The 27464-nt window shown below is 43.8% G+C and overlaps 1 protein-coding gene across 4 annotated transcripts in view; it reads left to right on the top strand.

The window, feature by feature from the left end:
- The window catches only part of EMCN (endomucin), a 44569-nt gene extending 37933 nt beyond the window's left edge, over positions 1 to 6636 (top strand). For 2 of the 4 annotated variants that reach the window (XM_083459344.1, XM_083459345.1), the window contains exons 11-14: positions 577 to 638; positions 4502 to 4580; positions 5143 to 5219; positions 6284 to 6636. In XM_083459344.1, the coding sequence (XP_083315470.1) occupies positions 577 to 638; positions 4502 to 4580; positions 5143 to 5170 (169 nt within the window). In that variant the 3' untranslated portion in view covers positions 5171 to 5219; positions 6284 to 6636. The remainder of the gene's footprint in view (positions 1 to 576; positions 639 to 4501; positions 4581 to 5142; positions 5220 to 6283) is intronic. The other 2 variants (XM_083459347.1, XM_083459346.1) reach the window with 1 other exon arrangement.
- Positions 6637 to 27464: the final 20828 nt, after the last annotated feature.

Here is a 27464-nt window from a genome sequence, read left to right as displayed (position 1 = left end):
ATAGAGTTGGTTTTTCCAAAATTCTACTGTCCCTATCTGGTTCAGAAAATGCAATTGCTGCTTACAGTAACTTAGAGAGTATTCACCTTGAAAACGCATTGATACAGAACCTGTTTCCTTCACAAGGGGTGCTTCCGGACTCTTGCTATTTGGGGGCAGTATTCAACCGTAGATTGGCAGATTAAGGTTGCACAATTAAAGTTGATTTCATGCTCTTGAGCAACAAATTATCCCTCCCTCCCTCCCCCCCCCCAAGAAAATTCATATTTTTTTTCTGATAAGGAAAAATACACTGAAAAGTGTGAGATAACTATTATTTGATGCAACATCCAGCTCTGTCCCAGAAGGTGAAGGTGTCCTCAGTGGCCAGGAGTTTCTTTTACCAACTTCAGTTGGTAAGACAGTCCTGGCCATTCCTGTATTGGAATAACTTGACCACAGTCATCCATTTACTTATTTATTTAAATACAGTATTTATGTACTGCTTGGATCAGCTAAATTGAATCCTCTTCTAGAAATGTACTCCCCCCCCCCATGATTTAAATGTCTCCAAACACCTTCAACATCTCCCAACAGAGCCCCATCGGATAAAGAGAATGTGAAGCTTATTTCTGTGAAGACAACTTCTCCAGAAAATGGTAAGTCATGATTGCTCATCACTACCTATAGAGTGGTACCTTGGGTTACAGATGCTTCAGGTTACAGACACTTCAGGTTACAGACTCCGCTAACCCAGAAATAGTACCTCGGGTTAAGAACTTTGCTTCAGGATGAGAACAGAAATCGTGCGGCAGTGGCAGGAGGCCCCATTAACTCTGCTCCTAGTGGTTGGGGGAGAGCCAGTGTGGTGTAGTGGTTAAGAGCGGTAGACTCATAATCTGGTGAACCGGGTTCGCGTCTCCGCTCCTCCACATGCAGCTGCCGGGCGACCTTGGGCTAGTCACACTTCTTTGAAGTCTCTCAGCCTCACTCACCTCACAGAGTGTTTGTTGTGGGGGAGGAAGGAAAAGGAGAATGTTAGCCGCTTTGAGACTCCTTCAGGTAGTGATAAAGCGGGATATCAAATCCAAATTATTATTATTATTATTCAGAAAGATGTTTCCTTTAAACTTAACCATTTTTAAAGAAACCTACCCTTTACTTCTTGCTAGTTCCCAGTACAGTGGTACCTCAGGTTACCTGAACAGTTTCAGGTTAAGAACGGACCTCCAGGATGAATTAAGTTCTTAACCTGAGGTACCACTGTACTGGGAACTAGCAAGAAGTAAAGGGTGGGTTTCTTTAAAAATGGTTAAGTTTAAAGGAAACATCTTTTTTTCTATTACCATTTCTATTAGACGTCATAGTTGGCCTGGGCATGAAAAGAGTGTACCCCTGTGGCACTCGGGGCAGAGACCCATGTGACACAAATTTGCATTAAATTTGCATATTCTAAATTATGTGTATAAGTGCCTCCGCTGGGTGAATAGAGTCTCACCCAGTAAGTTTCTCAAAAGCTACAGAATGGGGCCAGAGGTTTGGAGCCCAACTCAAAAAACCTGAAGCTCAGCCCCTCTAACAATGCCCACAGCACATCCTCAACATGCCCAGCACACCTCTGAGGCTCCCCATTACAGGGGAAGAGCAGTCATACTTTTCTCTATTTACTTACCGTTACAATCCCTCCCCTCTACGGCTGGCCCTACCATGAGGCAGAGTGAGTCTGCTGCCTCAGGTGGTGGATGCTGTGGGAGGCGTCTCCATCTTGCCCTTCTCCTGAGGGGACAAAATATCTTGGGTCAGCCCTGCTCCTTCCTTCCATTACAGAACTCAAGTAGGTATATAACAGGAAGTAGCAGTAAATCATGCCACGCAATTTGGAGTTCACTCTTTATAAACAGGAGTGTTAGGCCTCATGAGCACAGCAACTCATATTCAGTAGGTCTTGCCCCCATGAAGCAGTGGCTAAGGCTGAAGGTCCCTGTCTCCCCGCAGCTTCCTTCCTAGGATTTTTTCCCAAGCAATCAAAGACTGTGTCTGTGCATCGCCCATCTCTCCTCCACCCTTTTCATGGCACTCCTGGTTCTGGGAGACAAGGGGGAAGGGGAGACACCTGTGACTCTTCACCAGCCTGATTCATCTCTGCCTTTTGGCCTCTCTCCTCCCATCCTCCTGCTTCAGCTTCTGCCTCTGATTCAGGATCTCTTTCTGTCACAGACTTTCCCAGCTCACTAAGCCCTGTTGCCTCCTTAGCTTCCAACACCTGCTCCGAGTCTTCTCACCTCGAGAGCCAATGTGGTGTAGTGGTTAAGAGTGGTAGTCTCGTAATCTGGGGAACCGGGTTCGCGTCTCTGCTCCTCCACATGCAGCTGCCGGGCGACCTTGGGCTAGTCACACTTCTCTGAAGTCTCTCAGCCCCACTCACCTCACATAGTGTTTGTTGTGGGGGAGGAAGGGAAAGGAGAATGTTAGCCGCTGTGAGACTCCTGAAGGGGAGTGAAAGGCGGGATATCAAATCCAAACTCTTCTTCTTCTTCTCTTTGTTGTCCCACCAGCACTCCCCAGGCTCTGAGCCTTCTTCCCTTGGGAGTTCCCCAGCTGGTTCCTCCTACCATTCCTCTGTGTCCAACCAGTACAAGACAGTATACCTGTGGTTCTCAGGGACTCACTCATCCCTGCACTGACCAGACCCACGCCTAAGCTCCAGCAAGATGCTTCCTTCAGACCAGACCCTAGGATTGATTATCCCACTGAAAAATCCCGAATAAAGCCTTCCCAAAATTCTAGGACTCAGTAGAACGCAGTTCAAAAAACACTACTATAGAGTTATCAAAGTATTCCTCTTAGCCTTGGTGATGTCTAACTTGCAGCAACAGGAGAATCACACTGACAGATTCTTTATTTTTTTAGGAAATTGGGAATGAGCTTCTAATGCCTCTGGGAGCTTCTGAATCTTCCACCTTGGCTCTGAGTCCTCTTTTTGCAGAGCAAAAGCTTGATAAACTCGTTACTGAACAATGTTGTGTGCATACTATATTTGGAAGAGAACTGAGTCATAACCACTCGAGAAACATTATTTTTCCCTGCTTCCCTCTCACACTCCAGCTAATTTGATTCATATTTAATACACTTTGCAGCTGAATTTTCAGAAGTTTAATACCTTTTCAGCTCACACACATTTCCATAAGTATAAAATCCACTTTTGCCTTTCAGGTCCTATAGAATGTTCAGGGGTTGTTTTTCCAGGAAAAGGGCTTGAAAGTAAAGGTTCTTCTCCCTCTAAATCCTCCTTGGATGTTCCTTTTTCATATGTGTAATCACATTCACCTTTATCTGTGTCTTCTAAAGGAGCAAGGCTAATTTTTTGAGATCTGTACACAACCCAGGTCAAAGCAGTTCAATAACAGCAGGAAATGCACAGAAAGATGGGCAACTGCCCAAAAGGTATAGCTTAGTTCTGTGTTGAAGTGTAGATTTAACACATAACCATGGTTTAAGAAAACTTAACCATGGTTATGGGTTATCTCTGCTCTGGTTCACACAGTTGCTGCTTGACTTGGGATGCGAATGAAATTCGATTCAGTTCTCATGCAAAGGTGATCTTTACATCCACATTTTCCAAAGCAAAGCATGAACCAGAACACAACCATGCTTTGAAATTCGCACTTCTCTGAATTTGGCAGTGCTATTCTCCCACCAAGTAATATACATGGGTAAATAAGCACAACAACATGCATGTATTTGTGAAAATAGAACACACAAATGTTAGGAGAAATTGCTTTGCAAAATATATTAGGCAAAATTGCATATTAGGAGAAATTAGCATTAAAATTATGGTGAATTTTCGTGATGACTTAAAAAAAATCACTAACTGACGTGGTAATGTGGCGAACTGAACTTCAGATTAGAGGTATTAGAAATGAAGAGAAAAATTACAGATTCGCCCATCCCTATTTTTGGCAAAAGATAACATAGGCTATTGACCCCATCAGTCATCTGTGGTGGCACATCTAGTACCTGTTTTATATTCAAGACAGTGAATTAACTGTGCACTGTCCCCTGAACCAAAGCACAACCCATCCTCTCTCTTTTTTCCTTGATCTGGGGGATGGTGAGAACTCTTGCAGGTCTGCATTAAGAGCCCTGCCAGAAAGCTCCATAAAACCTTGTTAATACACCAGTGATGTTACCAATATCTGTGCAGGGCCTGAATTCCTTAACTGTGATTCAAGAGACAGCGCAATGCCTTTGTAAGCATAATAAGCACCCCGCTGGATCAGACCAAAGGCCTATCTAGGCCAGCATCCTGTTTTCACTATGGCCAACCAGATAGGTCTACAAGCAAGATGTTAGCACAATAACACTTTCCTGCTCATGATCTGTAGCCTCTGGCATTCTGTATGCTGATGGAGCCAAGCAGATTTGGTTTTCACCTAATATAGTTTAGTAAGATTTCGTACTATGCTTTACATCTCCAATATATATCTACTCCCCATTAACATTTATTTTCCTTCTGGGCCAGGAATGTCCAGTTTCTTGAATCTTTCCTCATATGACTTGCCTTTAGGCATGTCATTACCTTTGGAGCCCTTCAAACCAATGTGAGTACTCCCATTGGTTACAAGATTTCAGGCAAGGTCCATGCATTTGACTGTGTGCTTAGAAATTTGGTCTAAATTGATGCCATGAAGGTTGAGCTTAAGTTACTTCCAGAAGACACTTACTGTGGTAGTAGAATATGTGTGTGTGTGTGTGTGTGTGTGTGTGTGTGTGTGTAGAGCTACATCAGGGGAAGCCAATGTGGTGAGACCTCCAGATGCACTGGACTACAACTCCCATCAGCCCCAGCTAGCATCACAAACTATAAATGATGATAGGAGTTGTAGTCCAAAACATATCTCTGAGCTACCTATACTTGGGAAAAGATTAACCTTCGCCCCTCCCTTTTATTAGAACTACAAATGAGTAGCTGAACTCATTTCTAATTATGCATCTATATGCAATGCAGACATACTAGATTAATATGTGGGGCACATTTCTCTGGTAGCTCTCATTTCTGTGGCTCTCCTCCACTGACTGCAATGGCCCATGGCTAATATAGCAAACTCTGGTGTGATTACGCCTTTGTGCCCAATTAATTGACATGTACTTCCTATTTCTTAGGCGATCAGGGTTCTCAAGGGAAGAATAGAACTCGGCAGCAGAATGATTCGTCTTCTTCACACCTTGGCAACAAACGGGTATGTTCAGGACCTTCCATTTGCTAAACATGGCCGTGATATTTCTTTTTTTTTAGTGCTAATCAAATGTTTTTCATTGGGAAAGGCAGAGATCCCTTTTCTTAGATAAACCTTCAAAGAGTTTGGAGCAAATTCTGCTATGGGTTCCTGAACTACAATGGCAAAGTGGATATGGTGCCATTTGGAGCTTTGGCGCATTGGGGTTTACAAGCCCTGGAGAGAGAAAATGGAAGGTTGTTTATGGAAGTTTTAGGTAGAAGCTGGGCAGAATTGAACTTGGGCCTCATAAGACACTGCATAAAGGTAACATGGCACCTCCCAGCTGTATCATGAAGCAGAATACTTAGCTGAGACCATCAAACAATGAGTTTCTTCACTCCCACTGGCAGTGGCATAGGTGTGAATCACAGGTGGGGGAATTCAAAGTGTGATGACCCACCCAACTTATGCAATGAATTTTTTGCAGTACAACCAGGAGGTAGAAAACTTGCCACCAGAATACAGTTTATCATGGTGTAGGTCAGGGATCTCCAACCAATCAACCACGATCGACAGGTCGATCCCCGGATGATCACGGTCGATCTTGATCGATCATGGGATCTCTATCAATTGGTGGAAGAGAAAAACAATGGATTGAAAGCCCCGCCCCCTGCACTTTGTTCCTCCATTGCATCAAATGGGCAGTCTTCAATCATCTGTTCAATCATCCAGTATTTTTATACTGGGAGTAGATCGCAGTCTCTTGGGAGTTGGATGTGCCTAGTGTAGGTAATGTCTCAACTGGTTCTTAGGTTGTGGTTAGGAAGGACTTGGCTTCTACATTCACTTGTCCTAGAGATGTTAAGATAAGATAGAGTGGTGGGAATTTACATCTTTCCAAAGTACTGCCCATATCTGCAAATGAACCAACTCCATCTAAGAATTTGAGCTTTATAACTGCAGCTTGATACAACAGGGCTCATTTTGTTTTAGCACCCTAAAAGCAGCCTAGCTGACCTTCCTTTTATGGACCCAGAATAATTTTTCTGGAATAAATAACCCTGTGTAACATTGCCATGTTTCAGGTGTGAAGACATCCTGTTTCATGAATTCCTCCTGGAAGGAGTCACTCACCAAAGCGGACATTCCAATGGAGCAAGGTGGATTCATGGCGTCTCCACATCTACAGACAGAATGTGCACACTTACTTCATAATAGTTTTATCTACAAATTGCCACTTTCCCCTCTTATATGCCTGCTGTTTTTATATTTTTTTTATAGTGGCTCTGTTAACTGGTGTATAGTAAATATTTATTGATTTCCCCGTATGTAAAAGCACTGAAATGTTCACATTTTATAATACTAATGTCAAATCAATATTTAACCGTTGGTGAGAAATTCTGTATATATAAAAAATGTTCTGCCTGTAAAGGGTGGGGGGGAGTTAATACATTTTCTTGTACTTCCAGTTTTTCAAAAATAGACATACCGCATGGACCACATGGAGGGTTTTGAGTAGGCAGAACTGCACACTGGTGTCCTAACTTTCCATCCATAAAAGGAAGGAGTTTGTGAAATGGAGCTTTCCAACCACTCCCTTCCCTTTGCAGTTCCCCGTGCCCCCAGAAAACTCTGCTCCTAGTGGTTGGGGGAGAGCCAGTGTGGTGTAGTGGTTAAGAGCGGTAGACTCGTAATCTGGTGAACCGGGTTCGTGTCTCCGCTCCTCCACATGTAGCTGTTGGGTGACCTTGGGCTAGTCACACTTCTTTGAAGTCTCTCAGCCTCACTCACCTCACAGAGTGTTTGTTGTGGGGGAGGAAGGAAAAGGAGAATGTTAGCCGCTTTGAGACTCCTTCAGGTAGTGATAAAGCGGGATATCAAATCCAAATTATTATATAGAATCATAGAATCATAGAGTTGGAAGAGACCACAAGGGCCATCGAGTCCAACCCCCTGCCAAGCAGGAAACACCATCAGAGCACTCCTGACATATGGTTGTCAAGCCTCTGCTTAAAGACCTCCAAAGAAGGAGACTCCACCACACTCCTTGGCAGCAAATTCCACTGTCGAATTAGGTGTTTATTATTATTATTATTATTATTATTATTATTATTATTATTATTCAGAAAGCTGTGTGATCTGGGGCAGAGTACCACATACGGAGTGTGTGTTTGCAGGGGAGAATTCCCCCCTGCTTTACTTGAACTGTTCTTCAAGCACATATCTAATTCTTCAGATAATGACCTGCTTCACATATCACATACGGTAAACCAGAGTTTAAAAATAAGCCATGGTTTATTCTGCCTTATCATGTCACCCATACCTGTTCTGATGGTTAGTTTCCCCTCAAACAAACCATGAGTGGTAACCAAGGTTCATTCATGGCTTACCACTCATAGCTTGTTTGGAGGAAACAAAGTATGAGCTCAGGTTTTGATAACACGACAAGCCAGACTCTGGCTTGGTTTATCTGTGGCATGGCGGCAGCAGGAGTGGGGAAGAACTTCCACAGGGAAAGAGCATGCTGCATCATCACATGAAACCATTGTTTACAGTATTTTAAACTATGGCACAATGCAGGATTGGAGATCCTGCTGCCATCAGTATGTTGCTGGACCACAACTCCCACCATCCTTCATTGTTGGCCATGGTGGCTGCAGTGGCTGAGGTTGATGGCAGTTGGAGCCTAACAACAACTTGAGGGTTACAGTCCAAGTTTTACATGATTTGTCAGCTGTGCCAATATCACAAATGGTTTCAGTTCCTTCGATAAAGCTTTCCAAAGCTCGAGCTCATTAAAACTTATCTGCTCCCAGTGGCTGATGAGAGATTGACATTCCTTGCTATTTGATTGAATGAAAATGCCACAGGCCAGTCTTTGGAGCTCAGCAAATGCTGTGCTTCATTTTCCAAGGGCAAAGGTGGAAAAATGACGTTTTGAACTAATAGACCAAGGCACACTGGATTCTAAAGCTGTCACCTGCTGTGTCTGCTCCACCCAGAGGAGGTGCACAGTTCCTGGTGTTACCACATTTGTTATTCTTTAAAATTATAAAGGTTCTGTAAGCTTGGGGGTAATACATTAGTTTTATTTACTTATATATGGCAGGAACAACAAAAAAAAGATGTACAGAGATCCATGTGAGCAAGTGAATGAAATAAATCAAATGTGCAAATTGTGCATCAAAGCCATGAGATGGGATATAAATGCATTAAAAATAGAATATTGGAGAAATTGAGGAGGTGCTGAGTATGCTCCTAAGCTTGAAGTCCACTTGGGGCTTTCCTAAATTAAGAGCATTTAGCTGTTTATACCATATTTCCCCCATATGAATTAGACCACAGTAGTTCACACCCAGGGACGCAGGTGGCGCTGTGGGTTAAACCACAGAGCCTAGGACTTGCCGATCAGAAGGCTGGCAGTTCGAATCCCCACGACGGGGTGAACTCCCGTTGCTCGGTCCCTACTCCTGCCAACCTACCAGTTTGAAAGCACATAAAAGTGCAGGTAGATAAATAGGTACCACTCCAGCGGGAAGGTAAACGGCGTTTCCGTGTGCTGCTCTGGTTCGCCAGAAGCGGCTTAGTCATGCTGGCCACATGACCCAGAAGCTGTACGCCAGCTCCCTCGGCCAATAAAGCGAGATGAGCACCACAACCCCAGAGTCGGCCATGACTGGACCTAACAGTCAGGGGTCCCTTTACCTTTTAGTTCACACCCATACATATTTGAATTTGTTCATGAGGAGCAAATTTGGTTGCTGATTTTGTTGATTCTGTTATGCCAATTAAATATGGACCGGGCATATGTAGTAGTGGGCATGGAAAGGGGAGCAGAAGGACAAGAGGTGACTAGCATTAGATGAAGGTTGAATTCTTCATGTGTCCATCTACTTAAATAAAAGATGGGGCACTTTGGACGACTGGTGTGTGTGGAAAGTTTCTTCTGCATCTCCCCCCTTATCAATTCATGGGGGGGGGGATTGCATTTGAACATTAGTACATAAGTTTTGTTGTGCTTATTTTACATTTGAGGTGGCTGAGGTTTTCGTCAGTGCCCTGAGAAACAGGAGGGGAAACAAAGGCTTATTTGCAGAGGATTTTTTTTGCGGGGGGGGGGGTGTTTAGATTGTTGAGAACTGCCCTGAGACCTGCGGGTATAGGGTGGTATACAAATTTAAATAATAACAGCAGCAATTTATGAGGGCAGCTTTCGGCACAGAACCACCCCTGAAAATCCTGGTAATCTTCTTCAGCCTTTCCACTTGTGGAATTTTAGACCTGGATCTAACTTCTGCAATGCAGGTAAATATTTGATAATGAGAGCTGTATGGGAGGCAGAACTGGTTAAGACTTCAACTCCCTTGTCATTATGGAAAAGGTTAAGCCTCCTGGTTTTATAATCGCCCAAACCTGCCTCAGTGCTTTCGAAATTGAGAAGTGAGGATGATTTATTGTGCTGGAAATTCCTTATCCTCTGTTGCTTTTCAGCTTAGTTGTCACTGAGCTTCTTACAAATCTCACATAAAGGGCACGGATGTGGCAATTTGCAAATGCTTGAAGGTAATCCCTATAGTTTTATCTACACTTTCAGCTAACTTTGTTGTCTACTGCAAGCATTATGCAAACAAGGATACAAAATCGGAAAGATTTCTCACTCAGAACTGAACAGATTATCTCAACAGAAGTCCCTTATTTAAGGGATTATACTTGAAGAAGGATAAATAAATATTAGATGTTTTTAAATAGAGCTGCTCCAGAAAGCCAGCAACCATTGTGTTCAGGTAGGATATTGGGTGTTTTCTGTTGTATCTAAATATTGCTACAAAAATTCTGGTATACTTAATCTAATCCACAATACTTTCCTTGTAAGCATCTCAAAGTTTTTCAATACGTTCATGTTGTAGCAATTCCATTCTCTGCTATTATGGTATATTTTTTTACTCTGTACTGGAATCCTTTCAAACCAGCCTATCCTCTCCCGTTATACCGAACCCTGCTATGTTATTTTTACCTTAACATTGCACATGCAGTTATAAAGACATCACATCACAAATCCAGGAAGGTACTATAAAAAATAATATTATTGGGTTATGCTAATTCAGTACACTAGGCAAAAGCAGGGCTTTAAAGGATCAGAAGGAGATTTTGGCCCTTTTTGCACTACACATGTAAAGCATCATCATACTGCATTAAACAGGCATGGCTTCCCCAAAGAATTATGGGAACTGTAGTTTGTTAAGGGAACTGAACATTGATAAGAGACTCCTATTCCTTCAAAGGAATTTCTGCCAGTTGGAGAATTTGCACAAATATCCCATTCTCACTTTATCCCAATCACCTTTTAAATCCGGCCCACGAACGGTCCGGGAATCAGCGTGTTTTTACATGAGTAGAATGTGTTCTTTTATTTAAAATGCATCTCTGGCTTATTTGTGGGGCATAGGAATTCATTCTTTTTCTTCTTCTTCTTCAGTATATAGTCTGCCCCCCCCCACAAGGTCTGAGGGACAGAGGACCGGCCCCCTGCTGAAAAAGTTTGCTGACACCTGTCCTAGAGTAACTCTGGAAGGAAAAAGTAAAGGCTTTACCTTTCCAATTCTGCATACATGTCCTTTGGTTCACAAGGGTGAACCACCCCAATATGAATATGCCCTCCACAGCAGCCTTCACTACACCAGACATCCTATAAGTTTTGCAAATCCTTAGCTGTTGAACCAAGATACATACATCTAAATTAAGTCAATAAAATCCCCATTATTGCTGTTGGGGTGGGAAAACGGAAATGGGAAATTATGAAGTCTTATTAAATGTTTGCTCAGGCAAACTCACTTTGCTGCACATTTGCATACCATTTTCATCCCAAGGTGTCAGGCATTTCGCAGATATGCAAAACCTGCAGGCTAAATGTTTGTGTCATGCCAGATATATAAAAAAGACAGGGCAGTATTTTTTAAAGAGCAACCATGACAGCGAAATTCATTGCTTTCTGTGCAATTGCTTGCCAACTTCCTGCACATACTTTTTCCCTAGCCGTAAAAGCAGCAGCCGTTGCAGTCTTTTGATGCAGGACCCAAAATGGATTACAGAATGTGTATTGTTCATGCTCCTTCCTTCATTCTCTTTCTCAACAGGCCTAAGCATAGCCACCAATCTCGTTAGTACCTCCTCCTCAACGCTGCCATATAACAATACTAAAAGCTTATTGACAGTCTCATTAACAGATGGGTTAAGGAGAGAGAGAGAGAGTGTGTGTGTGTGTGTGTGTGTGTGTGTGTGTGTGTGTGTGTGTGTGTCCATTTCATTGTGAAGTGAAACGGCTTGTAATGGCCTTGAACGTATTTTCTGGTGTGTCATTTTCCGCTCTTGCCTTCTGCATTGATAACATTCAGAAAGACACAGGGCAATCTGCTGTTTCCAAGTGAATACTGGTGACAGCCTTATGTTCATGTCAGTTAATCTTCCAATGAATGAGAACCTGCAATCTCAGCAGGGCATTGGCTTTCTTTGAAAACTGAGTTATTGGTGGGCCAACCTGAAGATGCTCTCGCTAAACACTAGATGGTGCAGTGTGCAGGCTCTGACCTTTAGTTTGCAGGAATTGCTGGTAACTGCCAAAGCTGGTAAGGTACAACTGGAACTGAGCATTTTGCCATTATTTCTATCTAAGCATATTCTAGCCTTGTGGCAAAGGAGATGTGATTATTTCTAATTTGTCATTCATCATATTTATGCCTTTGAGGTAATTCGATGAATGGCAATATTGGTGAAGAACCTGCCTTATAATGAGTCAAATGAACAGTGCCTTCTAGTTTGGTAATGCGTACAACAAGCAACAAATTTGCAGGGTTACAGGCAGTGGGGGAGAACTTTGTTTCAGCAGCACCTTGCTGCTAGCAAAGTGCTTTGAAGCTGCAAGTTTGGGCATTCAAAGCACCAAATGGTGCCATCATTGTGAGATCAGGTGATTGACATTCTATCAAGGCTAATCTTGATAAGGATCTGGCCCACGGAGTCAAAGAGTTTTCCCACTCCTGCAACAGATGCTTGAGAACCAACATAAGTACCGTATTTTTCACTCCATAAGGCGCGCCTAGTTTTTAGAGGGGGAAATCAAGAAAAAAAATCGTCTTTCCCTCCCAGCCCCAAAGAGCAGCGAACAGGCTGCGCGCAGCCTGTCCACTTCTCCCAGAGCTCCTCTTTAGCCATGCGGAACCTCTCCCTGCCGGAGGGGTTGCACGCGGCTATGGCACAAGCCAAGACAGCAAGCGGGATGGATCCCGCTCGCTGTTTTGGCTTCCTCTTTAACTGCGTGCAACCTCTCCAGCCGGGAGAGGCTGCACGGGGCTAAAGAAGCCATAGCTGCGTGCAGCCTCTCCCTGCCGGAGGGGCTGCGCACAGCTATCCCTGAAGCCTTCGAGCGCAGCGCAAGTTCCCGCTGTGCTCCTCAGGCTTCGGGTTCCTTATGCTGAAGCCAGGAGAGCAAGACTCTCCTGGCTTCAGTGAAAGGAACCTGAAGCCTCCGGAACGCAGCGGGAACTCACGCTGCGCTCCGAAGGCTTCAGGCGGCTATCCCTGAAGCCTGGAGAGCGAGAGGGGTCGGTGTGCACCGATGCCTCTCGCTCTCCAGGCTTCATCAAAAGCAACGCGAAGCCTCCAGAGCGCGGAGGAAGCGCTCCCTCTGTGCTTCAGAGGCTTCGCGTTGCTATCGCTGAAGCCAAGGAGCCTGCATTTGCTCCATAGGATGCACACACATTTCCTCTTAATTTTTGGAGGGGGAAAAGTGCATCCTATAGAGTGAAAAATACGGTAAATAAATTTTCATTTTGTGTGCATAATATCTGCATGAAATCCCAGGATCATAGAGTTGGAAAGGCTCCAAAAGGTCAAGTAGTTCAATCCTCTACTGATGCAGGATATCCCTTACTATAACAGTGACCATCCAGCCTCTGCTTCAAAACCTCAAGAGAAATATGTACAATACTCAAGCTGAATAGGGAGATGCACACTGACAACAAGGTAGACAACACCGAATTCCCTAAAAGCAATAGCATTTAGCCCTCCTAAGAATCTATTTGACTGCTAGGCACACTAAACCAGGCTTCCTCAACCTTGGCCCTCCAGATGTTTTGAGACTACAGTTCCCATCATCCCTGACCACTGGTCCTGCTAGCTAGGGATCATGGGAGTTGTAGGCCAAAAACATATGGAGGGTCGAGGTTGAGGAAGCCTGCACTAAAGGGTAACTTCCTCCTCCTTCCTCCTTCCCTAGCTGAAATCAAATTTCATATTTCATATTTTGTAAAATATTTCTGTCCTGCCTTATGTCAACCGATATCCGTGTAGGGTACCTATTCCACAAAATAGTTAATTCAATGCAACTGAGCCACATCAAATTACGATCGACAATAATATCAGCTACCAGGAAGATCAGAAATCAGCTACCAAGCAGAAGGGATTTGCTTAGCTATTCCCTTTGGCACCCATCCAAAAAAGCAGTAGGGCATCTTATATCTAATAGCCACCAGCCATCAAATACTATTAATCAAGCGATCAATCTTGACACAAGAGGTCTGCCATAAAGCCACAGCTCTATATGCATGCATCCTTGGAAGTATGCACCACAGGACTAATGGCGATGACTTGCACATGAATATGCACGGGATCATGGTTGCATACAGACTGAATGTGTAGTAAGCTGATTGAGAGCATACTTTTTTCCTATAAAAAGTTACATGTAGTGCAAATAAGGTCTTTCTCCATTAATCATCCTTTACTCAGTTCAGCTTACTTGATTCATTCAGGGGTTTTTTTAATATGCCGTTCCAGAAAGTATTTCCTGATCTTAAGAAGTACCCTATTGCTAAGATCGCTTCAGAGAAAGGTCTTTGCAATAATAAGGCATCTGCTTCAGGGATATGTTCCGCTATCTCGGTGACATCTGTTGCAAACCGATAATCCTGTTTTATAGCTCACACTGGCTTCTCCACATTAGTTGATTCTCCCCCTTTGGTTTTGAATTTTATTTTATTTCTACAGTCAGGAAAAATAAAAATGTTCAAGCCTCCATTGAACTTAAGCTCCATGCTTAACGCATGGAGGCCTGGCCTCCAGCATTCATTCGTCAACCTCAGATAGAACATTTATAGGGCAATCTTATCACCATTGACTCAGAAATGAGTGCCGTTGAATTAAATGGGGCTGAATCACAGAAAAGCTGCTGTCTTATTCTCCAACAGACCTCTCCTGTCTTTGTACATAAGCTGTAACCATTGTGTGATAATAAGCAAATGATATAAAGCTGGTCTTTGTCTCACTTGCATGCTACCTGGAAATATGAACTAGCTGAAAGAGGCAACCCCCTGCCATTATGCAGGGGGGGGTGTCTCTATAACATATTTAAAGTAATTGCTAATCCTGCCCCCAAATATTACTCATTTCCAGTATGTCAATGATTTCACTTAAGGCAGTGTTTCCCAACCTTTTTTGGGCAAAGGCACACTTGTTTCATGAAAAAAATCTCGAGGCACACCACCATTAGAAAATGTTTAAAAAATTAACTCTGTGCCTATATTGACTATATATAAAGTAACTCTCTTTAATAGGAATCAAATAAACACAAAGAAAGTATTTTATAATTACTTTATCGAAAAAAATTCTGAGTTGTAAGAATGGGCTTGTATCATGCCAGATGGGGAAAGGTCACTTTTTACTTATGTAAAAAAAAAAAAAAAATAGTAACAGCATAGAAGGTAATGGTTAGGCTAGCATCCCTCTTCCAAATATGCTAGGTTTTTATTTGCAGGGACTGTTCTACATGGGAAAGCATTCAGCACTGTCATTCTCCCATCTGCCATCTGAATTGGTACTATTCTGGGTCAACTTACTCTGCTGCATGTGTAGATGAGGTCTTATTAACATTTAAGCTGAGAAAAGTATGACGTTTCAGTAGACAGTCTGCAAAATGGCACCAAGTGTGGGGGAGGGGGCAGAACAGGTTTCAGATACAGGATATTAAGCATACACGTACCTCAGATTGAACTGGTTGCTTGCTTTGCAAGTTTTCATTTCCCAAATGACTGCCTTGGCAAGCGCAATACCTGCCAGGCTCAACGCCGGTCTCGCGCTGCCGCTTCCCGCGCTCTCAAGGCCCCGGGAGGAGGAAGGCGTGAAGGGAATCCCGAAGGCGCGAAAACCTCACGCATGCGCAGGCCTTCCGCCTGCGACAGCCCAGTAGGCCGGCCTAGCCTAGCCATGTGGCAAGAGCAGCAAGAGCAGGCAAGAGCTAGCGTGCGGCAAGAGCAGTCAAGAGCTAGCGTGCGGCAGAGCGGCGATGGGATGTGGGAGGGAGGGAGCTCCTCGCCGCCGCCGCCCCGCCTCTCGCCGCCCGACTCGCCCGCCTCCCTCCCACGGCACACCAGGCAACGTCTCGCGGCACACTAGTGTGCCGCGGAACACCGGTTGGGAAACACTGACTTAAGGCAAGCCCTTCCAAGGCCATGTACATTCTTAAAAACACAGGGTGGTAAACAACACCACACCTGCTCAGAGTAGACCCATTGAAGTTAATAGGTATTGCCAACTTAGGTTCATTCTGTTATGTATTAAGATTAGTGGCAGTTCTCCCTCAGGGCCACCAGTATGTAAATGAAGGATTGAAAACTGTTCTCCTGATTGGTTAGCTAGTTGTGAGTTGTTACTGTTTCAACTTACTTAGTATTATATCAAGCAGCCAGCTAGGTTGCAGTCAGTCTGATTCCAGGAGCAGTTGTAACTGCTGCAATAAAGAGCTGTGAATCCAACAGAGCTGTGTCCTTCGTCCATCTTTCCCACTATTCAACACATTCACTTCAATGGGTCTAATCCGAGTAGGATATAGTTGAATACAACCCATTACAATTTAAACAGTATCTTCACCATTTTTTACAAGAGGATAGAACCTGGATGAGTAGTTGGGGTCGGGTGCTCAAGCTTCAAAAGCTTCCATTTGCTTTCAACCTTTGTTGAAGCTGGTTGCTGTCTGTGAGCTCTCTGGGCTCTGCACATGAGTGCTACAGCTTTTAGTTTATTAGCGATCTCCGGCTGATTTTGGGGTATCTCCCCTTTTCCATCAGGGACAATGCCTTCTCCAAGTGTCCATCTAAAGTGCTTAAATTGGTCTTCAATAAGTTATTCCGGGGCATTGCAGAGTTTTAATGTCGTACTTTTATTCATGTCCATCATTAGAAATTATACACCATTGTGCTGCAGTGAAAGAAAGAGCGCTTAAAGGAAATTATAGATCTGACTTCTCATGTGAAAATGGAAGGAGCTTGTCTGCTGCTGCTGCTGCAAAAAAAAAAAAAAAAAAAAACGTTCATTCTCAAGAAGACGTGTGTCTCCCCTTCATTTCTCTAAAGGCATGATTTGTCTAGACTTCCTCCACAACAAATCAAGCTGAAACAACCAGATGAGGGATTTAGAGATATCTTTCAGAGCAAGAGCTGGATAAGATTCTGCATGCCCCATGGGGCTCTGGGATCTTTCTCTAACCCGGAGGGTGGCTGGTTGTGCTGCAACACAGGGCCCTTCCCAGGAGCTAACTGGATTAGCCAGATGACTTTGGCAGGGGTGCAGGGACTGGGAGTGGACCTGAGAGAGAACCTTCTCGCTCTGGTCTACTACTAGAGCATAAACTGAATGCTCCTATGGGACTGACTTCGGTCAGTATTGATGGGATAGCTCAGTTGGTATAGCATGAGACTCTTGATCTTAGGACTGTGGGTTCAAGCCCCACATGAGGCAAAATAAAATTAGTAGTAGTAGTAGTAGTAGTACCCCACCCATCTGGCTGGGTTTCCCCAGCCACTCTGGGCGGCTTCCAACAAAGATTAAAAATACATCAAAATGTCACACATTAAAAACTTCCCGAACAGGGCTGTCTTCTAAATGTCAGGTAGTTGTTTATCTCTTTGATATCTGATGGGACGGTGTTCCACAGGGCAGGCGCCACTACAGAGAAGGCCCTCAACCTGGTTCCCTGTAGCTTTGCTTCTCACAGCGAGGGAACTGCCAGAAGGCCCTCGGCACTGGACCTCAGTGTCCGGGCAGAATGATGGGGGTGGAGACGCTCCTTCAGGTATACTGGACCGAGGCCGTTTAAGGCTTTAAAGGTCAACACCATCACTTTGAATTGTGTTCAGAAGATTCCTGCACTGCAGGAAGTTGGACTAGATGGCCCTCGTGGTTCCTTCCAGCTATACAATTCTATGATTCTGTAATACTGATACTACATGCCAGCATAGAACTCTCAGAAGGGAAAATGGAAGGCCCCCACATACACACACACACAAAATGCTGACCAACAAACCTCAAAAATACCAAGCTGATTTCAAATCAAGCCAAAGAGCTTCACCCGTCACTGATGTTTCCCAAAAATGTTCACATATTCTAAGTGGGACGTGCTCAGAAAAGGAAGGGGTTGCTGGTATGCCCTAATATTTTTCTCCAAGGGTCTTTAATTATGTTCAGATGAGACTCCATACCCATTCGGTTTTCAGCAGCAGCTTCAGGAATAGGATCATTAATAGGCTGTTGGTATTCAGAGCCAATATTAAATCTAGCCAAGTGGTAGCCATTATGCAAATGCATTCCGCCTTTGCTTATCCTGGTCTGATGTGCAAATTGGCTGTTTCTCTGCACTTTTGAAGCTGCATTAATTATTCTAGAATATATACAAACAGCATATCTGATGGATTGCACCAAAGAGTTATAGGCAGCATTAAGGATCTGAACATTGTGAAAGATTTAAATTCACCTGTGCTCCTCAGAATGTGCAGAATGCAAGGGAAGAAGTGGGTGTGGGAGAAAAGGAAAATTCCCTTAACTGGAGACTCAGAATAATGATCTGCAGCAGAACTGTGAAAATACAAATCCCAGACCATGGAGGAGAGATGCAACATATGGACCATAGCTCAGTGGTAGAGTGCATGCTTTGCATGCCCCAGATTCAATGCTCGGCATCTCCAGGTAGAGTTGCCTGAAATCCCATCCTGAACCCCTTGAGGATTGCTGCCAGTTAGTTAAAAAAAATACTGAGCTAGTTGTATCAAGTTACTACAAGCCAGTTCTCAGCAATCCGATGCCCTCCAGTTGTTTTGGACTACACCTCCCATCAGCCAGGGCAACCGTAGAGTAACAAAGGAAATGGAGCCACTTCCCCTTTCACAACGCAGTTTTCCCCATTCATTGAGCTCTCTGATTTTCTGTGCATGTGCATTTGTACTCAGTTGCTCCACATCCTGGGTGGTGGTTGTTGTTTTTTGAGAAACTATTCTCCAGTAGCACTGTTACAATTTCCACTTACAACTGGGTTTTTGACAAAATTCAACAGCAGTCAAGAGTACCACTTTGCCTGTTTGGGTGCATCCAGGTGGGAGTTTTGAGGGGTGGTTGATTCATGTTGAGCGTGCATCTCCCCATTCTGTACCTATACAGCCACAACTACATCCCACAATGCTCCCCTGTCTTTCCAGGTCATTAGCTCTGCAGGTGGTGATGCTAGAAGGCCAATGTTCACAGCAGATATTGTACTGGGGCCTGTAAAAAGAGATAGCCAAATCCACTCTATTTACTTTCTCAGTTCCTGCCGTCTAGTGTGGGACAAGTACTGAGCCAACACTATGATAAGCTGCAAAGCTTTTTGTTTTATTTATTTTTTAAAAAATATTTAATTGACTACACCGTGACTGTAATAAAAGATGAAGCAGAGGATGATTTATCTCTGCAACAGCTTTCACAATGTGGAACTATTGATTGTTGTATGTGAAAGAAATTTTCAATTAAATTTCTCATCCTCTAGCCTTGGCTGCTGATTTAGAAGAAATGGCTTGTCGTTCTGTTGATGAAACAGCTGTTTTTCAGCCAGCTGGAGCCTGAAGTTGCTGGCAAGAGTTCCCCAAACAGATAATCACAGTTCCGTGGCAGAGAGGTAGCATAGTGTGGCTTTCCTCTACATTCACAGAATAGGGCTTTCTCAACACATCCTTCACTCTACAATACTCCGCAGCCCCTCATCTGCTCCTAGGGCTCTGGGTGCTTTGGAAAATGGGGTGGGAAACTGTATATGGAAGGGGGCTCCAATGAATGCAGGAGGAACTTAAGATCCAATGATAGCCCTAGATCAGCACTCCTCCGGCAACGTCAGCTCCGAAGAAGAAACGGACCCACTCCCTGGTCCATCCCATGTGAGGCCATGGACCCCAGAATCTTGAGCTCCAAAAAGATGCTTCTGCTGTCAGATTTTGGTGGCTTGACCACAGACCCTTAGGGAGATCAAGAGAACCCAGAGGAGAGATCATCACAGCTGGAAACCTTGAAGGATCCAACAAGTGCAGAAGGCCATGACACTTGGACCAGCAGCTTCTAGGCAATGGCTACCTAGCCATGCTCTAAAACTCAGCCAGTTGCTTCAGGATCTCACTGAGAAAAGTTGGGTGTCTATCTGAAGCAATCTCTGTGGTCTTGAGAATCCTCACCTTGAGTTCTCTCCAAGGTGCTGATTTTGACTAGGTTTACTTTTGCCTGGCGTGCTCTGGTTCATGGGGTCACGAAGAGTCGGACACGACTAAACGACTAAACAACAACAACTTTTTGGGGCCTGCCTGAGGAACGGAGAGCTACCAACCATTCCTTGCTAAGGCAATCGCCCCTCCATGGTGGGGGGCATCTCTGCAGACACATCCAAGTTTAAGAGTTCAAATCTCAGATTACTCTGAACTCACGAATGGGGGATTAGCCAAGCCTATGTCCCTATTCCAAGTAGGTAGTTTGATATTATTGGCCCACAGAGTCATTTAATGATTCCTGGGAAAGTGTTGGCAAAACACTTTGAGCAATCAGCAAATTGCTATAGAAATGCATATGATTTTTGTTGTTTTATCTCATACATACCAACAAAGCTGCAGATGAGCAATTAGAGTCCATGCAAACCAGCATTTTTAGTGCTGTGTACCTAGATTCAGAAATGTCTCTTCCCGGTTTTCTCAGGGGAAAGCTGATTCAGGAATAAACTTCTTTTGCAGTTCTTCTAAAGTTCTATTGTCAAGCAGAAGGGCACGATCAGAAAAGGAGAAAAAAAAATCCCACACGAAAATTGTTAACCAGCACAGAGGGGAAAAAAGATGTTACTTAGTGGCATATTCGTTACAAGCATATATTGGTATTTTACAAGTTTAGCTGCTTGGGATTCACCCCCCAAAAAATTGGGAACTGCAGTTTTGCAAGAGTGCTGAAGAATTCCTTATCAGATATTCCTACCCTCTCAGAATTATAGTTCCTCAGATTTCCTAGGGAGATGAAATTATTGTTAATCAAATTTAAGTCTGTGGTACACAGATATGCTATATCAGGCATCCCCAAACTCAGCCCTCCAGATGTTTTGGGACTACAACTCCCATCATCCCTGACCACTGGTCCTGTTAGCTAGGGATGATGGGAGTTGTAGTCCCAAAACATCTGGAGGGCCGAGTTTGGGGGTGCCTGTAGCTGCTACGTCTTTCCCAACCCTCTTGCCACTTCAGCTGTTAAGTGTTTACAGGGCAGAAGCAGGATTGACCCAGCTGCAATTTGATACCAGCAGCAGTGCTAACCTGGCAGTCTGTCAATATGTGTAGGATCAGCCACAATCCTCATGCCCAGTATTCAGGAACCTAATTTTAGCCTTGTTGGTTTTATACCAATGATTCCTACTCAAAGCCATATTTTTTATGGCTTAACCACAAGTCACACTTAAAGTAGTACTGTTGGCTTGTAAAGTAGGCTGTTTGTTCTCAGAATAACTTTTCAGTACTTCTAATGCCACTGAGGTCTTAGAATGTCCCTGCAAGTGTATTTGTACACAGTCACCCTGCTTCATGGTTTTTGTAGTCTTAAGAGTGCAAACAGCCATTACCATGCATATGCATTTTGCTCACTAGCATAGTTAATAAATGGGTTTGCTCATAGCATAGTTAATAAATGGGTTTGAAATTAAGTTAAGAGAGAGGAGATACTGTGGTTAAACAATTTAGGGGCCTTTCAAAGGGCAGGATTCTTGCATAGAAACAGGCTTTCCACTTACAAATGTTTCTTGAAATGTTACCACATTTCAAAAGCAGCACATGATACTCAAAATAGTGTGAGAGAGAAACCCTCTCATTTGGGGCATTTGGTTCACACCTAAGTCTTTTTAATGCCAGCCCAAATGGAGGGGGCAATTTAAACTCATGCCAATGAAAATTAACACAAAGAACAAAAGTTTAAATCCAACCCAAAGCTGAATGATCCTTCACAACCTCATATTTTACTATCAAATCTTGAAATCCAAATCTCAGATTTCAGTATTTAAAGATCAGCATTGTTACATACTGGTATGAAAATCAAGCATTTGACTATGACTTGTCCCCCAATGCAGGATGTATCTGCAGAGAGGCAGCATAGCTTTGTGACTGCAGTTGCAAATCAACAAAGGGATGTTTTGGGTATTATTATTTTCTCTGGATCCTGATTCTGACAAAGTTTGAGTCAAGTTAACCTGAAGTGTTCTTCCATTTCTCTCCCTCTCCCGCTGCCCTTTGAATTTTCTGTGAGGCATTAATGACGCCCAAAAACCAGCCAAATCCCATCATCTTCCACATCTTAGTTGTTTAAGCCATCAAGCCACAGACCGAAAAGGAGCCACCTACAGCCACCTACCACCGTTTGGCCAAGCTGCAAAGCACGATAAAAATAGCCCAGCAAATTTCAGTAATAAGAGATGCATGTAGCAGCAGGTGGGCCGGGGACTTGTTTTGCCCTCAGCATCTTTGGCAGGGCTCTTGAAAATTAAACTGAAACATGAGCTACAACACAGTGTAGTAGTAAATACTAACCAGGAATAAACAATCCTGCAGCCTGCAGGAAAATTTGACAGTCTTCTTGCAAAAGATGTTCCTTGCTGCAAAAGATGTCCATAGCAGAATGACTTTCTCTCATTTATTTCTCTAGTTATTCATTAAATTTATATTCCACCCTCCCTCCCAACAAAGGCCATGGTGGCAAATAAAGTGAGAAAACAATAAAACCATATGAAAATCAATTCTAATACAGATGAAGACCGAGGAAAACCTCAGCTTAAAAGGCCTGTTGGAAAAGGAAGGTTTTCAATAAGTGCCCAAAAGACATCACAATACAAAAAGGCAGGTTATAAACGTAATCATAAATCAACAACTCCTTAAAATCACTCGGGGTGCAATCCTATGCACACTTTCCTATTGAACTTGACAGGACTTGCTACTGAGTAGATGTGTGTGTGGTTCTGATCAATGACACACCACTAGGAGCTTCCTAAGAATACATTTCCACCAATTCCTATGGATCAGGGCAAGTGACATGGTTATCCTATCTTATGCACAGCATACTAGCATGATGAGAACATTAAAAAAAACTTCCCTATACAAGGCTGCCTTCAGAGGTCTTCTAAAAGTTGTATAGTCACTTATCTCCTTAGTTTGAGGGGATGCATAACTCCATACCCTCCACCATTTCTCCATTGAAAATAAAGGTAAAGGTAAAGGGACCCCTGACCATTAGGTCCAGTCGTGACCGACTCTGGGGTTCCGGCGCTCATCTCGCTTTATTGGCCGAGGGAGCCGGCGTACAACTTCCGGGTCATGCAGCCAGCATGACTAAGCCGCTTCTGGCGAACCAGAGCAGCACACAGAAACACATTTTCCTTTCCGCTGGAGCGGTACCTATTTATCTACTTGCACTTTGACGTAGGGATTCGAACCGCCGACCTTCTGATCGGCAAGTCCTAGGCTCTGTGGTTTAACCCACAGCACCACCCATGTCCCTCCCACTGAAAATAGGGACGTCCTAAAGAAAAGCAGGACATTCCAGGATCATATAAGAAACAGGGACATCTTCTGTAAATTCAAGTCTGTCCCTGGAAAACAGGGACACTGGGAGGGTCTGCTGATTAAAAATTTAAACTGAAACTTTCCAGGTCCAAATCTTGCCCTATTATTTGTTTTATTTATTTGTTTTCATCATTTTTATACTGCCTCAATATTGTCCATCACCCAGAAGCTCTCCCCCCCAAAAAAAAGAAACAGGAAAAAGAAACTATTCAGGTATGTTATATTAATAACAAGTCTCTCTGGGATTATGGAGGTCATTTGGCCACACCAATTTTGAGATGCAACTCCCCAGAGGCTTGACCATGGGTCAATGTGTGTCTCTTGGCCTGAAAACGGTTACCCACCCCTTATATTAGGGGGACCAGATACTGAGGTTTTCACTTTGAACCATATCAATACCCAAAACACAGAGCAAAATACAGATCTCAAAACAGCATCTGGCTGCTTCTCTTTAAAAATAAAATAAATAAACAACCCGCACCTGCTCTGGCTGCATCATTATACACCAGATTTGTTTTAATGCCTGCTAAATTATGTAAAATGAAGCCAATTAAGATATACAGTAGGAAAGATCTAGTTTGCATATCGTTCCGTCCAGAGTAACTGGTGTCAGAGAGGTTTAGAAACTTGGACAGATTAATTCGAATATATATATATTCTTTTTTTATGAGCTGAAGCCATGGGGAGCAGCATGCATGCAGTAAAGTATAAAGAGCAGATAAGTACCAATGTATAAAGAGGGGTTGAGTCAAACACATTCTAGTGGTTTCATTGGGTCTTAGGCTCCATCTGCAATATACATTTAAAGCAGGATGATACCACTTTAATCAGTCATAGCGCTACCCAAAGAACTTTGGGGGCTGTAGTTTGTTAAGGATGCTGAGTACTGTTGGGAAACCCTCACAGAGCCACAATTCCTAAAGTTCCCTGGGAGGAAGGATTGATTGTTAAACAACTGGAAATTGTAGCTCTCTGAAGGCAATAAAGGTAAAGGTAAAGGGACCGCTGACCATTAGGTCCAGTCGTGACCAACTCTGGGGTTGCAGCGCTCATCTCACTTTATTGGCCGAGGGAGCCGGCGTACAGCTTCCGGGTTATGTGGCCAGCATGACTAAGCCGCTTCTGGTGAACCAGAGAAGCGCACGGAAACGCCGTTTACCTTCCCACCGGAGTGGTACCTATTTATCTACTTGCTCTTTGGCGTGCTTTCAAACTGCTAGATGGGGAGGAGCAGGGACCGAGCAACGGGAACTCACCCCGTCGCAGGGATTCAAACCGCCGACCTTCTGATCGGCAAGTCCTAGGCTCTGTGGTTTAACCCTGTCTCTGAAGGCAGTAGTATTCTATGGCAGCTTACAAGTTGTATGACAATGCTTTAAATATATAGTGTTGATATCTAGAGATGGAACAAACCTATCCTCCTTGGGGTGAGCCAATCTGGGTGTGGGTGTCAATAGCCCTTATTACAATTACATTTCCCAGGGCTGCTCACTGGCGGGTCACATGGCAAAGCACCAGGCATAAGTGGAGATATTTCGCAGCCTTCTCTCCTTCTTCCTGCTTGCGCTCGAATGGCAGCAGTGGTCAGGTGTGTAAGAGGGAGGCAGGGACATCCTGAGTTGGAAGAAAGAGCTTGGGATTGAATAGCTAAAGGAGGTTGTGTGTTGCATATGTGTGGCGGAAGACAGAATGCTACTCCAGCTCACGAGAAATCCAGCCTGTAAAATAATGATGACAGCTTTCATCAACCTGGTACCCTCCAGGTGTTTTCGACTACAACTCCCATCAGCCCCAGGATGGTGTACTGGCTGGGGATGATCTGGAGGGCACCAGGTTGGCAAAGGTTGAATTATGAGGTCATCATGTTTGCATCATATCTGAGGCTGCATTACAAGCTTCCAAGGTTCATATTTCTGAGGTACTTTTCTTCAGTGACTTCACTAGGAAATACATGTTTCAGTGACACCCGTACTCATGATGAACTCTGGCTTAGTTGAGCCCAAATATCAGTTTTCACCATTGCTTGACTATAGGCCTGATGAATTCATATATAGTGCTGTAAACATCTCATTGTAACGTTGTGTTGACTAATTGTCCCCTCCTAAAACAAAGTGGAAATGGCATCCCCCCCACGGGGTGTAACTTTGGACCAAGATGTTCAAGCTAGCTTCTCTCACTTCAAATCCACAATTTACTGCCCCTGGACAGTCTGTGAAAGGTTGGTTCTCTAGAGATTTCTTGGCATCCCACACCATTCCCATATAGTCCTATGCAGTATATCAATATACTAGATGCTTTTCTGATTTACAGTTTATTATCTAGAACAGGCAGACGGATGTGTGGGGAATTCAGGATAATATTGTGTGTGTCCCCCCCCCCCTTTAGTCCTCTACAGTGGCAGCTTGGTGGTTTTGGAATGCTCAGAACTTGGCATTCTGGGCTGGGTTTATTTTTCTCTTCATGGGGCAGTGGTTGGTGGGACATTTGGACCGGGTTAATTCTGTCATGTTCTGCATAGAACCTTGCAATCAGGTTTTTCTAGAGGTTGCTAAAAACAACATTGTGGTTTGCTGCCTGATTGCTATGAATGAGTAGCTCACCATGATTTGGTTAAGGCAATGTGAGCTTCAAGTCTGGGACTTGACAGAAGAACAATGATCTGTTACTTATCAGCTGTGGATGATCTAGGAATGAACAGAGGTGTCTTCCAAATTCACGCCCAACCAGCTACTCCCTCCAGGGCCGGCCCAATACATTTTGGCATCTGAGGCAGACCCCAAAATGGCGCTCCCCTCCCTACTGCGGAAGAAGGGGTGAGGGAAGATCTACATCTGGAACAAAGGTGGAAGAAAAATTGACATTGGGATCTGCTGCCTCTGTGGATCCTGCCACCTGAGGCAGTCATCTCAACTTGGTACCTCATGTGTGGGCCGGCCCTGCTCCCCTCTAATCCCCACCCTCTTCCTCTCCCTGTTTCAAGGATCAACTGTATAAATTTCCTACCCATCTTCCTAGGCTCCCTTCAACTCCCCACTCCCCCTTACCTTAACATTCCCTGCTCCCAGTAAGTTACCTTCTTCCCTCTCCTTCCTTACTGAACACAATCCCCAAACAGTGCATTGCATTACTCATTTGCCCAGGATTTTTAAGATGTTGAGATTTATACAGTTTAATCTAGGACTTTGGTTTTCATCTTTGCTGCTGCGATTTTATATTATTTTATGTTTTTAATTTTGCTAGCCACTCCTCAAGGTTTCTTTTCTACCCAAAGAGCTGGACAGAAATTTGTTAAGCAAATAAAATAACAATGGCTGATATGGGGAATATAGTAATGAAGTGTTTTGCTGCATGCTGCCCTTTCCTAAAATATTGATCTTAAATGCTTTTATTGCACCTCCGTGTTTCCTACCCCGAAATGTTCAGTTATTGTTCAGACAGGATCCCCCCCAAAAAGAGAAAACAAGGACCCAGAATTGAGGGGTGTTGAATTCCCAGTGGTGTCTAATGCCCATTGGGTAGAAAGCAGGGAATAAGCAATGGTCAGTGGCGCTAGAGCCAATGTAAGGCACAGCCAACTAGTTTTAGTTTTGTCCTCAACCTTTTCCATGCTGAGATCTGCAAGGGGAACTGTAAGACTAAGGAGGAGGAATGCTACCCCTTGGACTAGGTGCAAGTAATAAAGCAGGCTAGACAAAGCAGCGCCCCAGTCCCTCCAATGGACTATTCTCCACTCTGCATTGCTTTCTGATGAGACAACTTCTGCCTTCTCATACAGATAATATTAAGTATGAGGTTTTTTGGAGGGAAGGCCTGGATCAGGAGGGTTTGGTGCCAACCTTTGGCCTTCATTTCATTACCTTTGCGTGTGATGTGGTTCCTCTCATAACCATCAGGAGTACACAAGGTAGGCTGTGTGCCACTCTGAACTGATTCACCTACTGTGGAGATATATATATACTACTGCTGGTAACTTTATAGTTCTGCTTTCATTGGTCCAATAGCTGTGGCCATCTTTCGTTACAGCTCATGAAATCACTAAGTGCTCATCCACACTTTCGCCTGACCCATATTTTGATCGTATCACGTTCCTATTAATTCCCCAAGAGCTCCCAGAGCTTTTCTTGTTGTTCCGTGGCTGAGCCTTGGGAAGATCAAATCTTACCTGCTAAATTGAAGCTCATTTAAGCAAAATATCTCTTCAGATTTTCCGTCCGTCTGATAAGATCTGATTCAGTGGAACTTCCAAAAAGCAAAATAAAAAAAATCCTTCCAGTAGCACCTTAAAGACCAACTAAGTTAGTTCTTGGTATGAGCTTTCATGTGCATGCACACTTCTTCAGATACACTG

The sequence above is a fragment of the Podarcis liolepis genome, assembly GCF_965112155.1.
Source record: "Podarcis liolepis genome assembly, chromosome: 9".
In the NCBI taxonomy this organism is placed as follows: Eukaryota; Metazoa; Chordata; class Lepidosauria; order Squamata; family Lacertidae; genus Podarcis; species Podarcis liolepis.
This window is presented reverse-complemented; position numbering and strand designations above follow the sequence as displayed.